Source organism: Artemia sp. Qi Xiang Cuo, chromosome 21 (assembly GCF_049724085.1).
Source record: "Artemia sp. Qi Xiang Cuo chromosome 21, ASM4972408v1, whole genome shotgun sequence".
NCBI classification, from domain to species: domain Eukaryota; kingdom Metazoa; phylum Arthropoda; class Branchiopoda; order Anostraca; family Artemiidae; genus Artemia; species Artemia sp. Qi Xiang Cuo.
Genome location: NC_142814.1, coordinates 40,279,368 through 40,296,171, shown reverse-complemented (window position 1 = coordinate 40,296,171; position 16,804 = coordinate 40,279,368). Strand labels below are relative to the sequence as shown.

At 34.1% G+C, this 16,804-nt stretch overlaps 1 protein-coding gene across 1 annotated transcript in view; it reads left to right on the top strand.

Annotated features, from left to right (window-relative positions):
- Window positions 1-16,804, top strand: part of yl (Putative vitellogenin receptor yl) — a 492,935-nt gene that overhangs the window by 235,259 nt on the left and 240,872 nt on the right. The window contains exon 9 of the mRNA XM_089106682.1: window positions 6,403-6,531. Coding sequence (XP_088962808.1) covers window positions 6,403-6,531 — 129 coding nt within the window. The remainder of the gene's footprint in view (window positions 1-6,402; window positions 6,532-16,804) is intronic.

Genomic DNA, 16,804 nt, shown 5'->3' with positions numbered 1-16,804 from the left:
TGAAGAGGGAGTGGGATTTTCCTGCATTATTTAAAAACAATCAAAATTAAATAAAAAACAAATTTCTTCAACAGAAATTAAGGAGCAACATTAAAACCTAAAACGAACAAAAATTATTCCACATATAAGGGGATTGTAAACTTCTCAAGACTTTGCTCTTTGCGCTAAAGTTTGACATTTTGTCCCTATTTTATAAGAAGTCATATTTAAGACTACTAAAAAAACTTCATTTAGAAAAAAAAACAGTAGGCTATATGTTAGATAGAGTAAGACATGAAAGGTCAAAGAGTAAAACAAATGTAAACTTTTTTCAGCAAATATTTGTCTAAAGGGGAAAAACTTATTAGTTTATTGAACTGGTTTTAACGAAAAACTTTAATTCAGATTGCAATAGCCTAGAAATGTTTAATCCATAATAGAAAATTTCTATTTTGTCAATAGATCTTCATATAGTTCTAGTTTAGTTTAGTTTTAGTTAAGAGTTTTAGCTTAGAGTTTTAGCCTAGAGTCTTAGCTTAGAATTGAAGTTTAGTTTAGTTATAGTTAAGAGTTTAGAGTTTTAGCTTAGAGTCTTAGCTTAGAGCTTTAGTTAGAGTTATAGTTTAGTTTAGTTATAGTTAAGAGTTTGGAGTTTTAGCCTAGAGTCATAGCTTAGAGTTTTAGTTAGAGTTAAAGTTTAGTTTATTTATAGTCAAGAGTTAAAAGTTTTTAGCTTAGAGTCTTAACTTAGAGTTTTAGTTAGAGTTTTAGTTTAGTTTAGTTTTAGTTTAGATTTTTACCTTTGATTCTTTGCTTAGCGTTTTAGTTAGCTTGGACGTTTAATATGTTAATATTTAAGAGTTTAGAGTTTTATATTAGAGTCTTAGCTTAGAGTTTTAGTTAGAGTTCTAGTTTAGTTTTATTTAAGAGCTATAGCTTAGAGTTTTAGACTAGAGTCTTAGCTTAGAGTTGAAGTTTAGTTTTAGTTATAGTTAAGAGTTTAGAGTTTTAGCTTAGAGTTTTAGTTAGAGTTCTAGTTTAGTTTAGTTTTAGTTAAGAGCTTAGAGTGTTAGCCTAGAGTCTTAGCTTAGAGTTTTAGTTAGAGTTGAAGTTTAGTTTAGTTATAGTTAAGAGTTTAGAGTTTTAGCTTAGAGTCTTAGCTTAGTTTGGTTATAGTTAAGAGTTTAGAGTTTTAGCTTAGAGTCTTAGCTTAGAGTTTTAGTTAGAGTTGAAGTTTAGTTATAGTTAAGAGTTTAGAGTTAGATTTTTAGCCTAGAGTCATAGCTTAGAGTTTTAGTTAGAGTTGAAGTTTAGTTTAGTTATAGTTAAGAGTTTAGAGTTAGAGTTTTAGCTTAGAGTTTTAGCCTAGAGTCTTAGCTTAGAGTTTCAGTTAGAGTTGAAATTTAGTTTAGTTATAGTTAAGAGTTTAGAGTTTTAGCTTATAGTCTTAGCTTAGAGTTTTAGTTAGAGTTGAAGTTTAGTTTAGTTATAGTTAAGATTTTAGAGTTTTAGCTTGGAGTCTTAGCTTAGAGTTTTAGTTAGAGTTCTAGTTTAGTTTAGTTTTAGTTAAGAGTTTAGAGTTTTAGCTTAGAGTTTTAGCCTAGAGTCTTAGCTTTGAGTTTTAGTTAGAGTTGAAGTTTAGTTTAGTTATTGTTAAGAGTTTAGAGCTTTTGCTTAGAGTCTTAGCTTAGAGTTTTATTTAGAGTTCTAGTTTAGTTTAGTTTTAGTTAAGAGTTTTAGCTTAGGTTTTAGCCTAGAGTCTTAGCTTAGAGTTTTACTTAGAGTTGAAGTTTAGTTTAGTTTAGTTTAGTTAAGAGTTAGAGTTTTATCCTAGAGTCTTATCTTAGTGTTTTCGTTAGAGTTGAATTTTATTTTAGTTTTGGTGAAGAGTTTAAAGTTTTAGCTTAGAGTCTTAGATTAGAATTTTCGTTGGAGTTCTAGTTTAGTTTAGTTTTGGTTTAGAGTTTTAGCTTAGAGTCTTAGCCTAGAGTCTTAGTTTCGAGATTTAGTTAGAGTTGCAGTTTCGTTTAATTTAGGTTAATAGGTTAGAGTTTTAGCTTAGATTCTAAGTTTAGAGTTTTATTTAGAGTTGTAGTTTAGTTGTGTTTAAGTTAAGAGTTTTATCTTATAGATTTAGCATAGATTACTAGATTATAGTTTTTGTGAGTGTTGAAGGTTAATTTATTTATATCTAATAAATAATAGTTTTATCTTAGAGTTTTAGTTAGAGCTCTAGTTTATTTTAGTTTTAGTTAAGAGTTTTAGCTTAGAGTTTTAGCTTAGAGTCTTATCTTAGAGTTTTAGTCAGAGTTGAAGTTTAGTTTAGTTATAGTTAAGGAGTTTAGAGTTTTAGCTTAGAGTTTTAGTTAGAGTTGTCGTTTAGTTTAGTTTTAGCTTAGAATTTTTAGCCTAGAGTCGAGGAGGGAGACAATAGATATTGATGACAATACTAAACTAACATAACCACAAAATTCCACATTATTATATAGAAATACCAAAACCATAGGTTAGTTTTGGTTAGGTTAGGTTAGATTCTAAGCTAAGACTCTAGGCTACAACTCTAAGCTAAAACTCTTAACTAAAACTAAACTAAACTAAAACTATAACAAAAACTCTAAACTAAGACTCTAAGCTAAAACTCTAAATTCTTAACTATAACCAAACTAAACTTCAACTCTAACTAAAACTCTAAGCTAAGACTCTAGGCTAAAGCTCTAAGCTAAAACTTTTAAATAAAACTAAACTAAACAATAACTCTAACAAAAACTGCAAGCTAATACTCTAATCTAAAACTCTCAAATCCTAACTATAACTAAACTAAAATTCAAATCTAACTGTAACTCTAAGCTATGACTCTAAGCTAAAAACTCTAAACTCTTAACTATAACTAAACTAAACTTCAACTCTAACTAAAACTCTAAGCTAAGACTCTAAGCTAAAACTCTAACTCTAAACTCTTAACTGTAACTAAACTAAAATTCAAGTCTAACTAAAACTCTAAGCTAAGACTGTAAGCTAAAACTCTAAACTCTTAACTATAACTAAACTAAGCTAAGACTCTAAGCTAAAACTCTAAACTCTTAACTATAAATAAACTTCAACTCTAACTAAAACTCTAAGTTAAGACTCTAGGCTAAAACTCTAAACTCTTAACTAAAACTAAACTAAACTAGAACTTTAACTAAAACTCTAAACTACAACTCTAAACTCTTAGCTATAACCAAACTCAACTTCAACTCTAAGCTAAGACTCTAGGCTAAAACTCTAAGCTATAACTCTTAACTAAAAACTAAACTAGAACTCTAACCAAAACTCTAAGCTAAGACTCTATGCTAAAACTCTAAACTCTTAAGTATAACTAAACTAAACCTTAACTCTAACTAAAACTCTAAGCTAAGACTCTAAGCTAAGACCGTAAGCTAAAACTCGTAACTATAACTAAACTAAACTTCAACTCTAACTAAAACTCTAAGCTAAGACTCTAGGCTAAAACTCTAAACTCTTAACTATAACTAAACTAGAACTCTAACCAAAACTCTAAGCTAAGACTCTAAAAGTAAGGAAAAATTACGTATGATTAGCTTTGAAGAGATCAACAGTGATACATTAATGACCTCAGTCCTGCATTATATGTTTCTAATCAAGTAGATATTGATGTACACAATACTGGCCACTTGGGTTCCTAATTGTCATATTACATCACCGATCACATGACAAACTGTAAAGTGTCAAAGTAGATGCAAAGTAGTTTTTCTCAAACGTTTTGATAGCGGATTACTTTGCATTTTTAGCAATACATCCAGTGCTGGAGCTTGGTGGAAGTGCACCACGCGTTGCGGAGGAAGGGGTGTCTCGAAGTGTACACTAGATTGAGGAGAGTGGGTAACCCCTGATAGGGTACTTGTGTGTTATAGTGACCACACTCAAGGAGTGAAGTTAGGAAAATCATTTTTCTCCAGGCTTTATTTAATTTACAATACCGTAGCATGCTAAAAGACCCATTTGCGGGCTTTTTGATGGCCCTTGTTTGGCTTTGTCTTTGTCCGACTCGTAAAAAAGTAAGTAAAAGGCAATTCCAATTTTATTTGTGGGCGGAGTAAGAACAAGAGTAACGAATTTCTTGGTGTCAGTATTAAAAACAGATTGTCAACACAGCATTTCTTAGTAAGTTATATCTTAAGGCATATTTTAGATCCAGTCTAAAACACTCACCGGTTTTAACATCTTTGACCATCAAGTCAGTAAATCTGTCAACATGTCAAGACCCCCTAAAAAGCAGTATATACTAGCAAACTTCTCCCTATTTATATCTAAAACATATGTTTATCGGATACGCAACGCTATATTTCTAAATACTATATTCTGTATGACATTCGTTCTCAACAGTAGTTCCACTCTAGGCCCAGCAACAGTCTAACATTAGTACAAAACTCAACAAGTCTTCCCCCAATGAAAATAAATCCTCCCAAATTTCTCAATATAATTTGACCTACATTGGGCAAAAAATTAGCATTTATGAGCTTTTGGCAGTTACTTACTACCCCACCAGTTATGTTAATTGACGACTTGCCAAAGCAAATTGCGCTTGTGGAGTGTAAATACTTTGTTAATAAAAATTATGGAAACTACGACAAAGAATTATAAAAGCTGGTCGCCCAGAACGCATTATATTAAATAACTAACGTAACCTAACCAAAATACCAACTCTTTATATCAAATATTTATTAAAAATACATGTACAACGTTGTTTTTCCACTGAGCCTAAGCTAATTGTCTCCGAATACAGATAGCTAAACCGGTTTTTCTCAGATCTTACATATCAAAACTCTTGACTGTGTTCTGGATAATCAACAAGTACCAAAATACATTTTGGTATATAATCTCCATGCATCTGAAAGGCTGGACAGAGGTAGCGTTTTTCAAGTTCAAAACGGCAGTATATATTCATTTGGGTGGATTTTACGCCAACTTTCAAACCAAGATTCCAATCTAGGTTAATGCTTAATTTGAGCATTACTGGGGATTCCATAGAGCCTTACGGGGGATTCTATGTTGAAGTGTTTTTGTCGTAAATTTATTGGTTGAATAAATTGATTGATTGATTGACTGAGCATTTTCAGGCTGACGTTTTAGTTGGAGAGATTTTCCCGGAATGTTAAAAAATTTTCGATATGAGCTTTGAGCAATTACTTACTACTCCACCAGTTATGTTAATTGACGACTTGCCTAAGCAAATTGTGCTTGTGGAGTGTAAATGTCTTAAGAATTTAAAATAATTTGCCAAAACACGATACTTTTTCTATGAAAAAGCCAGCGTATCATCTGCACTTGTACGCTCTAAAAGTGCTGGAAGAAAACAATATGTCTATTTCAAGGCCGTTTCCAGGGGGAGGGTTAGGTTTGAACCACCACCACACCCCCCCCTCCTAAACGTTTGTCTGACTCGTAAAAACTTAACAAAAATGTAAATAAAAAATTTTTTTATGGTTTTTTTGAGGTTTTTTTTGTAAACGCCCCCCCCCCCCAAAAAAAAAATATTTTTTTTAGTAAAACCCCCTCCGAAACAAATCTTGGGCACGGCTTTGGTCTATTTGGCTTCTAACGAGAATGATGGAATCAAGGGTGAAATCAATAAGTTCAGATTACAAGGCCGTACCCAGAGGGGGGAGTACCCCCCCCCCCCGAAATGTTTGTTTGACTCGTAAAAACGTAACAATAATGGACATAAACAAATTTTGTATGCGTTTTTTGAGGTTTGTTATGTAAAGCCCCCCTTAAAAAAATAGTAACCCCCCCCCCCCGAACAAAAATCCTGGATGCGCATCTGTCAGATTATCAGACTTAAAAATTATTAATTTTGCCCTTTGCCTGCTACTTCAATCACCTTAAGAAACCTTTTCGCGTGGCTTTGACGAAAAAGCTCAAAGAGCTCACGAAAATACATGCAAAACTAAGACTCCCATGCTCAAGTTTGCCCATTCACGGAAATTTAGGATGGGGTATATATATTTCAAAATTAGGGCGTGAGGGCAATTTTTTTTGTTTTTTAAACTAAAAAGGATATTTTTCAATAAAAAAAACAAAAATTAAGATATTTTTAGAAAATTGGGGGGAGGGGAATTAAGTGCAAAGTTAAGGGTTGAGGCACCATACTTCAAAGTTAAATTTGGCGGCGCTCTCCATTTCATTGGCATTTAACCAGTAAGTGCGATTGGGGGCTGAGGGTGAGCGATCCTTTGCTTTCGCACGCTCTTCCTGTTTACCTTCGCCAAATTCTCCAGATACCTATTTGGACTAAAATCTAGGAAGAGGCGGTAATTTTGCTCGCTCATCTCACATTGATACTCTCTGTTGTTATTTATAAACCCAAGGGTGTATGGCTGCATTAGCCAATTATCAAAATTACAAGTTAATATTTTCCAGATATTGATGAATGCCACTTGGACTCACCTGTTTGCAGTCAAAAATGCAGGAATTCTATTGGTTCCTATTCATGCTTCTGCTACTATGGGTTCTTACTTCACCAAGACAAGCACTCCTGTTTTACGGAAGGTAAGTCACTTAAAGGCCTTGTCCCTTTTCTGGTACACATGTAAGGAACAATAGGATTAGCTAATAAGAATGCGTCAACAGATGAAACCAATTACAATGAAGCATAGTTTCCCAGCTAATTAACTCGTATAGGGAAGCAATCTCTCCAGTCTTCCTTTGTTGTGACTGTCTGCATTTATAACATTTGGTTTGGGTGATCAAGTAATATCCCAACTCATTAACAATGAATCAATGCCATTTCAAATGCATGAATATAAGAAATACTGTAATTTCTTTTTCAATCAAGCTTCCATTTTTTTACTTTAAATTATGCGCATTATATATGTTATACGTACATTGATTAGACAGTGTTTTGGCTAGCAATTAGTAAGAGATTATAGGTTTTCTTTGTTTTAAACTAGCCTCTCGTTAGCTTTTCGAAATGTTGACACCTCTAAGTTATCCCATCAATTTTTACTGAAATTGCTTCGGAAGCTACATGCGGTGCTGCGAAAATTTGCAAATAGGTCATTTGTCTTTGAGACTATCAGCCGATGTTGAAACTCTAAAATGACATTTTTGGTATTGAACGTCCTTAAGACACTGATGATACGCATTGATAATTGGACATTATATTTAAATAAGAATTAAAGAAAATAAGAATAAGGAAAGGAATATCGGAACCGCTTTTTAATATTAAATCTAAGAAACAAGTTTTTTTAATGGAAGTAAGAAGTGACATTAAAACTTAAAACAAACAGAAATTATTCCGTATATGAAAGCGGCTGTCCCCTCTTCAACGCCTCACTCTTTACGCTAAAGTTTGACTCTTTGTCACAACTCTACTTTTTAAAACAATGAAAACTTTATCGTAAAGAGGGAAGCGATGAGGAGGGGACAGCTCCTTTCACATACGGAGTAATTTCTGTTCGTTTTAAGTTTTAATGTAGCTCCTTACTTTCAGTAAAAAAAAATTTTTTGTTTAATTTCTGAACATTTTTCAACTAATGCAGGTTTGAATTTGGCTCACTGTGTCTGAAAAATTAAAGCGAAATTTGCATATTAATTTCGGCAGATCTAAGGGTTGCACCATCCTCAATACCTTGCTCTCGACTAGACCCCGAAGCCGCGCCGAAAATCAGCGGCGCGCCGCCGAAAAAAAAACGGCGGCGCGCCGCCGAGCTTGCATCAGCGCGCTGACGCCGCCGCTGATTCTATCGGCGGCGGCGTCACGAATACGCCGCCGTTTTTTTCTCTTTTTTGGTTATCGATATCGACCTCCGGGCTTCAACCGTCATCGCGGCTAATCTGTTTCTTAAAAATAAATACTGTCATCTTGGGTTCGCCATGTATATCGGTTCATAGGAAGGAGAAGAAGAAATTTTTCTTGAAACAAAAATTCTACCTTCCACTTTAAAATTCTGTTCATTTTTTTTCTGATTTTTCGGATGAAAAGAGGTAGGTAAAAGAGCATTAGGCAATTCTGGATGTTGTCATAGGCAGCGCAATCGAGCTGTCTAAGTAAAGAACAATGTTGACACAATGTGCTATTTTTTTATTTTTTTTTTCCATACCAGGGTAATTTGTATCGAAGGAGTTGTCATAGAAACTTAGAAAAGGGTTCAATCGATTGGAAATTCGAATAGCCAGTGCGCATTTCAATAGTCAAATGTAATTGGAAGGCAGCTAACATCCCTTTCACTCTCACCATTTCCCCAAACACATCCAATCAAAATTTTAAGAGAGCCATTTTGTTCAGTGTAACTGATTTCCAGAGAGAAAATATGTTTTTTGAGGAGGTTACTCCCCCACAACCCTTAGAGCAAGGGTTTTGTAGTTATGCCCTGGAGGTATATAAGAACGATGTTGGCACACTTTATTATTTATTATTTTTCCTTTAGACCAGTTCATTTCACATCGAAGAAATTGTCTTAGAAACTTTAAAAAGAGCTCATTCAATTAGAGATTGGAGTGGCTTATGCCCTTTTTAATATTAAAAAACTATTGTAAGGCAACTACCACCCCATCCACGCCCACCATTTTCCGAAACACACACAGTCAAAATTTTGAGATAGCCATTTTGTTTAACGTAGTTGAAAGTTCTGGAAATTAGGTCTTAGAGGATGACAACCACCCTCGCATCCCTTAGGGTAAGGGTTGTAATGTATGCCCTGGGGGCATATACGGTGTTTATAGAAAGCGTTATCGTAGAAACTCAGAAAGGGATCATTAGTTTGGAAATCGAAAAGCCTAGTACCCTTTTTAATAATTGAAAGTGATTGGAAGGCTTGACATTTTTATAGTAGAGATCGATGTGGGTATAATGTATCATTTTTTTGTTATTGTTGTTGATTAGACCAGGGCACTTCGTATCGAAGAAGTTGTCGTAGGAACTTCGAAAAGGGCTCATTCGATTGAAAATATAAAGGGATGATGTCCTTTTTAATTGTCGACAGTGATTGGAGGAAAACTAATCCCCCTCCCACGCCCACCCACCAATTTTCCTTTATGTTTAAAAAGTAAATGTTGCCTTAAGATTAAATCAAAATGCACTGTGTTTATGCTAATTCCCAATAAGGCATCTCAGCAGTATCCCAAGAACGACTGAGGGTATTTTGTTCAAACTTTCAGGGCTTCTTTTGCTCTTAAAATTTGACCAAATCAAAATAGCGTAAGTGTATCCAAGCTATCAAAGAAAGTAAACAAATTTTTTTGCGAATGTTATCAAGTTTTCCATTTCAGGTCAACTAGAGGAGGTATGAAACTAAATTAAACACTATTATTTGTGTCCAGATTTTTATAAGGGTCAATGTTGTTAAATTTTGATGAAAATTGTTTTCCAGCATACAAATAGCAGGCCAAACTATAAATTCTTACAAAAAAGAAAAGATTTGAAGTATGATTTTCTTTTTCCCTAAAAAGACTATGTTAAAATAAAAGGACCAGAAATTAATTAAAAAAAGTGTTTCAAAAAAATAAGTTTTTTCAAAGAAAAGTAAAGAACTCCATTAAACCAAAAATGAGCAAAATTAAAGTCAAATAATCTGCCAAGCGTGAAACTACCACAAATCAGCATCGATAAATAAGTGAAACCCAAAACGAACAGAAATTACAATAAATAACCGAGTGAAACTCAAAACGAGCAGAAATTAACATAAGTTGGGCTCAAAACCCTTATGCCTTCCCAAGGCCAGAACATAATTTGTACTTCACTGACAAAAATACAAATGAATATGCATTGTCAGTTTAATATGCATATACTGATATTTAGTAATCAAAATGTTAATATTATTTGATTTATTAAAGTTATAAAAGTAAAAACATTTATATTTTTCAGTAAAGTTAAAATTTTGTTCTGGCCTTGGGAAGGCATAGGGGGTTTTGAGCCCAACTTATGTTAATTTCTGCTCGTTTGGAGCTTGACTCAGTTATTTATTGTTATTTTTGTTCGTTTTAGGTTTCATTTATTTATCGATGCTGATTTGCGGTAGTTTCCCGCTTGGTAGATTATCTAGAGCTAGTATAGAAATATATCTTTAGAAATGAATTACATTTTTTTGCATAGTTAGCAGAGCACACTGAAGTTGAAGTAGCCTTAAACTTTGACTTGAAACGTTATATATTGACCACTTCTTTCAGAAAAGAATTTCGGAGGGTTAATCCGTGTTGATAAGAAAAGAGGGTAAAGGTGCAGTTTAGTTCCTCCTGTAGTGTAGTGCGCAGGAGCCCTATGGTGAAGGTGCAGGTTTGTTCTCCCTTATAAAACAACTTATTTCAGCAGATACAAAGAAGAAGCCCATTTGCGGCATTCTGTGGGACCCCAAGGTCCAGTACTAGTATCAGATCCCGCGAGTGACAGTTTACGCTCGTCAAGTTCTGGCTGTACCAGCCAAATATACCCCAGCTAAATAGCTTTTCAGCATGACAGGACTGATAGTGACTGAAAAAGGTCAATGGCTCCAGGCAGAGTGAAAACACTGTCATTTTTTGCAGCAATTTTAACTGAAGTGATGTAACCACTGATTTATAATTGTTGGTTTTGTTAAGCCATGGTATCTTATTTGTATACAGTGTTTTTTCGATGTTTTTATTTTTTTTTTTCACTTCCTTTAACAACATAGGTTTACCTGGGTCTAGTGGATAAAAACGAGAATTCTACTGGGTCTGATCGACTGTGAACATAAAAACTGTCCGCATGCCCCAAAAAGTTTCTGTTTTTTCATATTGTTCCTGTTTGTTTTTAGCCAACCATTTGAAAATCCTTAGTAAAATCAAGGTTAAACGTGCTTGGTGACGTAAAATTTTTATTATTATTTTTAATTAGAAAAATCGGCGCGCCTTGGCGCGCCGCCGGTCTAAAATCGGCGGCGCGCTGCCAAAAAATTTCGGCGCCGCCGGCGATACTGAATCACACATTCGCCGCCGTCATTTTGGCGCGGTGCGGCTTCGGGGACTACTCTCGACGTTAAAGCTGTTAGCACTTTCAAAGAAGGCTTCCTATTCTATTTAAACGGCTCCTGCGTTTCAGTAGACGCTCTTAAAAAATTTGGACAAACAGTCAAAATTTAGCGTAAAGAGCAAGGTGTTGAGGAGGGGCCACCCTTCACGTATATAACAATTTCTGTTCATTTTTCAAATAATGCCGGTAAATTTGGCTCGAACACTATGAAGTGCACCCCTATCCCTCACGGAAAAATCCTCCTTGGAAATTTCCTCCAAAGTAGAGTACACCCCCCCCCCCGTCAAATTCCTTCCTGAAAGTTCTATCTTCGCTAAAAACCCCCTCCCTGTAAAATTGCTAGCAGACAATTTGGCCTGAAAAATTCTTCGTAGAGAATTCAACTTCAAAAAAGCCCCTTTCCCTGGAAATTATTTCCCGGAAATCAAAGCATACGAGAAAAAAAACCTTGGATAATTCCTCTGGAGCACCTCCAGATGAAAAATTTGGCAAAGAGAATGTAAGACAATTAAAAAGAATTCGTTTAGTAATTCTGTCAAATCCCCCCAGTGTAACGTTTCCCCTGGAATATTCCCCCCTCCCATAGAAATTTCCCTCCCCAAGGAAGATTCTCCCTATAGAAATCCACAACAAGCAGACGCCCCCCCCAAAAAAAAAATTCTGTATAATTCCCAATAACAAATACTATGCGTAAACAATGGGAGAGTTTTATAACTTAGAGGCCTCTCCCCACAGAATGTAGGGAGTCATTTTACACTTAAAGACATAATTATTTAATCTTTCAACTATACTGAACAAAATGGCTATCTCAAAATTTAATCAGATAATTTTGGGAAAAAATTAGCGTGGGAGGGGGCCCAGTTGCCCTCCTATCTTTCTGGTCACTTAAAAAGGGACCTAGAACTTTTAATTTCCGTTCGAATGCACCCTCTCCCGGTCTTGTAGGACAGTTTTTTTCGACACAATCATCCCTGGGAAAAAAATTAATAAACACGCATAATAGCAAAAAATAGCAAAATAACCAAATTCCAAATTTGCAGATAGGAGCTTGAAATTTCTACAGTCGGGTTCTCTGGTGCGCTCTTAATCTTATGGTGTGATTTTCATTATGATTCCTTTAATTGTAGGGGGTGTATCCCTCCATTTAAAAAAATAGGCAAATCTTCTCAGGCTCGTACCTGTTGATAGGTAACAGTAAAATTGATAAATTTTATATATTTGGAATCGGCATAATAAGCTGAATCTTTTAATGTATCTATTGATATTAAAATTTCAATTTTAGAGATTCGGTTATTATCGAGCCGAGTCGCTCCTTACCAAAGTATAATCACCTACGGAACAAGTACTGACAAAACCTATCTTCTCCACACAAAAAAGTGACACTTTGTCCACGTCCCCGGAGACGATTCCATACCTATGCGAACCTGGCAACTAAATACCGTAGTTACACAATTCAATACAACTTTCCCGGTCACTCGTCGCCTGAATCACGCTCTAGCATAATTTATTGGCTCGGAGCAAAGTATTTTGGCTTGGAGCGATTAAGTAGTACAGAACTTTGCGTCTAGAAGCGCTGAGGTACGCCGGGTCACTTTTGGAGAGTTTTATCAGTACTTGTTCCGTAGGTGATTATACTTTGCTCCTTACTTACAGTTCGTTACAACGATCTGTTTGATTTTTCACAAGCTGGGTATGAAAAACTATTTTTGTTTATCTTAATATTAAAAGTTTTATTGCGGACAAAAATTTATGGGAATTTTAAATAACATGTAAGAATGAAATGCATAATATAGTATCGAATACTATAATATATAACATTTAAGTATATCTTTTAATGATACTGGTCATAATAATGTCACCACTTTTGGCACAAATCATGGGATTTAATTCAAATAATAAGCCTTTTTAAAAGTTAAAAAAGAACTTAGCCCAAAGAGTGAGGTATTGAGGAGAGGGCAACCTCCAATATATATATTTATATATATATATATATATATATATATATATATATATATATATATATATATATATATATATATATATATATATATATATATATATATATATATATATATATATATATATATATATATATATATATATATATATATATATATATATATATATATATATATATATATATATATATATATATATATATATATATATATATATATATATATATATATATATATATATATATATATATATATATATATATATATATATATATATATATATATATATATATATATATATATATATATATATATATATATATATATATATATATATATATATATATATATATATATATATATATATATATATATATATATATATATATATATATATATATATATATATATATATATATATATATATATATATATATATATATATATGTGTGTGTGTGTGTGTGTGTGTGTGTGTGTGTGTGTGTGTGTGTGTGTGTGTGTGTGTGTGTGTGTGTGTGTGTGTGTGTGTGTGTGTGTGTGTGTGTGTGTGTGTGTGATATATATATATATATATATATATATATATATATATATATATATATATATATATATATATATATATATATGTGATAATTTATGTTCGTTTTAAGTTCTGATATCGTCTTAAGTGCGTTTTAAGTTCATTTGAAAACACTTGTTTTTTTAACTTCATTTCTGATTATTTTTAAATAATGCAGGAAATCTGGCTCCCGCTCCATGGTAAATTCCTTCTCCCCACACAAAATTCCTCCATAGAAATTTCCTCCCCTTAAAATACCCCCCCCCTGGAAAAATTCCCTCCAGACATATACGTTCTCCCTTAAGTTTCCCTCAGGGAAATTTTATGCGGACGATTTCGGCAAAAAAAAAATTCTTAGCACACTTTCATTTGAAAAAACACTTCAATTTCTTCTTTTTTTTCAAATCATGCCGTAAATTTTCCCCTCTTTTTGTTAAATGTTCCCCACAAATCCCCCCCCCCCTAGTAGAAATTTGCTTCCACAGAAAATCCCCCCTGGAGCATTTATCCCGCTTAAAACTCCCCATGGAGAATGTTTGCCGTGGAAAATCCCCCCCTAGGGAAAGATTCTCTAGACAACCCCAAACCGGTGAAAACTTTCCTGGGTAATTCCCCTTAACATCTCCACATGTAAAATTGAGTCGGCAAAGAGAAAGTAAGACAAATAAGGAGAATTTCGTATTGAAATTTCGGCAATTTCCCCCAGCGTAAAATTTCCCCTGGTAAGTCCAACCCCTGGAAACTTCTCTCCCGACTGAAATTCTTCCTGTGAAAATTCTTCCTAGCAGAAAATTCTCCCTCTCCCCTCTCCCCCTAAAAACTGTCTGTATACTTCTCAATAACAAATACTATCGCCTAGGTATACAATGGGCAAATTTCAAGACCTTCAGATCTTTTCCCAGGGGCTGTTTGGGGTTATTTTATCCCCAAATTATAAGTTACTGGACCTTTCAACTATGCTGAACGAAATGGTTATCTCAGAATTTTGATCGGACGACTTTGGGGAAAAGAGGTCCAGGAGGAGACTAGTTGCCCTTCAATATTTTTGGCCACCTAAAAAGAGTGCTAGAACTTTTAATGTCCGTTCAAATGAGCACTCTCCCAATATTCTAGGACTATAGGTTGGTTACGATCACCCTTGGGAAAAACAAATATACACGAATCGACGATTTTTTCTCCTGACAAAAATGCGAAATTCCATTTTTTTTTCAGACGGGAGCTTGAAACCTCAACAGTAGGGTTTTCTAACCCTACTGTTGTTATCTGATGGTGGGATTTTCATTAAGATTCCTTGACTTTTAAGGGATGTTTTTCCTTTTTTGGAAAATTGAGGCTGGTATTTTCCAAAAAAGGAAAATTTTCTGAGGCTGGTAGCTATTGATGGGTAACACTATACTTAATAGAATGTTATATATTTGGAATCAACATAATAAGCCAATTCTATTGATGTATCTATTGATATCAAGATTCCGTCTTTTAGAGTTTTGGTCAGTAGAAATAAGAAGATGGTTGGAATACTTTTATAAAAATAAATTGTGAAGTTGCTGTAGGGAAGAAAGCTTGAACTGCAGCTAAGGCTACAAGAGAGAAAGGTTTTTGTTTAATAGAAAGGGGAAAGGACTTGTATAAGAATTATCTGATTGACAGATCATACGAAAACAAAAGGAATGTAAAGAAAGTGGAGAAAGAATTAAAATATGAACTAAGGAGGTGTGAAGTGGAGCCAATGGATAAAATTATCGAGGATCTGGAAGATGCAGCTAGAAGGCATAATAGTAAAATATTGCACTGGCATGTTAATCAATTGAGAAGGAGCGGTCAATCTGGACTAGTCCCAGTTAAAGATAGGAATGGGCCACAATTAGCGATAAGGAAAGAATTAAAGAGAGATGGGCGGAACATTTTGAGAATTTTCTAAACCAAGATAAAGTTGCAGGAAAAGATATAGAGGAAAATGACAAAGGTTGTGATACCTTGGATGTGAAGGAAGATTTTTTTTTTTTATAAAGAAGAATTAGTGACAGCATTAAAAGGATTAAAAAATAATAAGGCTCCAGGTCCTGATTGGGTTGTAAAGAAGTTTCTTAAATATGGTGGCTCTGAGATTAGAATTAAGTTACTGAAGATTATGAATATGATTTCTGAAAAAGAAGAAGTACCTAACGATTATAGGAAAACCTTAATTAAGCCGCTTTATAAGAAAGGTGATAACAGTGAGAGTCAACTCACCGTCAGTATCAACACCTGATCGATATTCATAGCCCAATGATTGTCCTCTCAACTCCTTGTATGCCTTTGGTGTCATCATCATAAATTGTATGTAACTTGCATAGTTTGATGAATTATTGCCAGGACTCAACAATGTTTCATTAATAAATACATTAATTTGTTTGAATAGGGTGTGTAGGATACAGCATTAATAGGAGAGACCGTCGCCCGCAGTTGGAGTTGTATTATCTGACTATTTCTTCACAACAATATTTAAATCAATAAATTTTGACGACAAATCAATGAAATAGTCTTTATTGGAAAATATTTGAAATGGTATATTTTCAGAGAGGTGTTCGTGGAGATGAAACTGTTCATATTAGCCTTTCTTGACACTGGCATCAACATTTTCATTATTGAATAGATTCAATCAGAAACTGATTAATGGATGTGATTCCTTGTGTGGGAGATAAGTCATCTTAAGAGAAAAAATCCTTCTTTTATCTAACAATATTTTTCTTTTACTGCTTATTGGTCTTCGTCCTTTTATTTCTCGAAGTGCTTACTGATTTCCTTTGCTTCCCGCCTAGGTAGACACTGATGAATGAATGACACGAACGCATCCTTTTCAATCCCTCACAATTTTGTCGAGATTTTAGTTTCTCGGCAACGGCTCTTGCTGAAGATCTAATATTTTCCTTAACACTCTCCTTGAAATTCTTGCCCGACCCCCAGTCCTGTAGTGTGGAGGCAGCAAAATTTGATGCAGCAGGTACAAGATATTTTCTGGCAAGGGGTAGTACAGAACAAAATTGCCTAGCAAACCTGCTATCAAGACCATAGCCAGACATTGTAGTACGTCCCTTGGAGTAGTCCAATCCATTGCCTATTTGACGTGGACTCAAAGCACCAACATAGTAATAGACATAAGGAGAGACAAACGGAATTATCCTATTGTTTATTTTAGTTCATTGTGCTGTTGTTCACAATGGGTTGAAAATGATAAGTAATCATTGCTAAGCCTGTTGCACTTGCTAGAGGATCAACCAATTCATTTCTTAGTGTTAACCGACAGAGTTCCAAATATGAAGTGTTTACAGGAACATATTG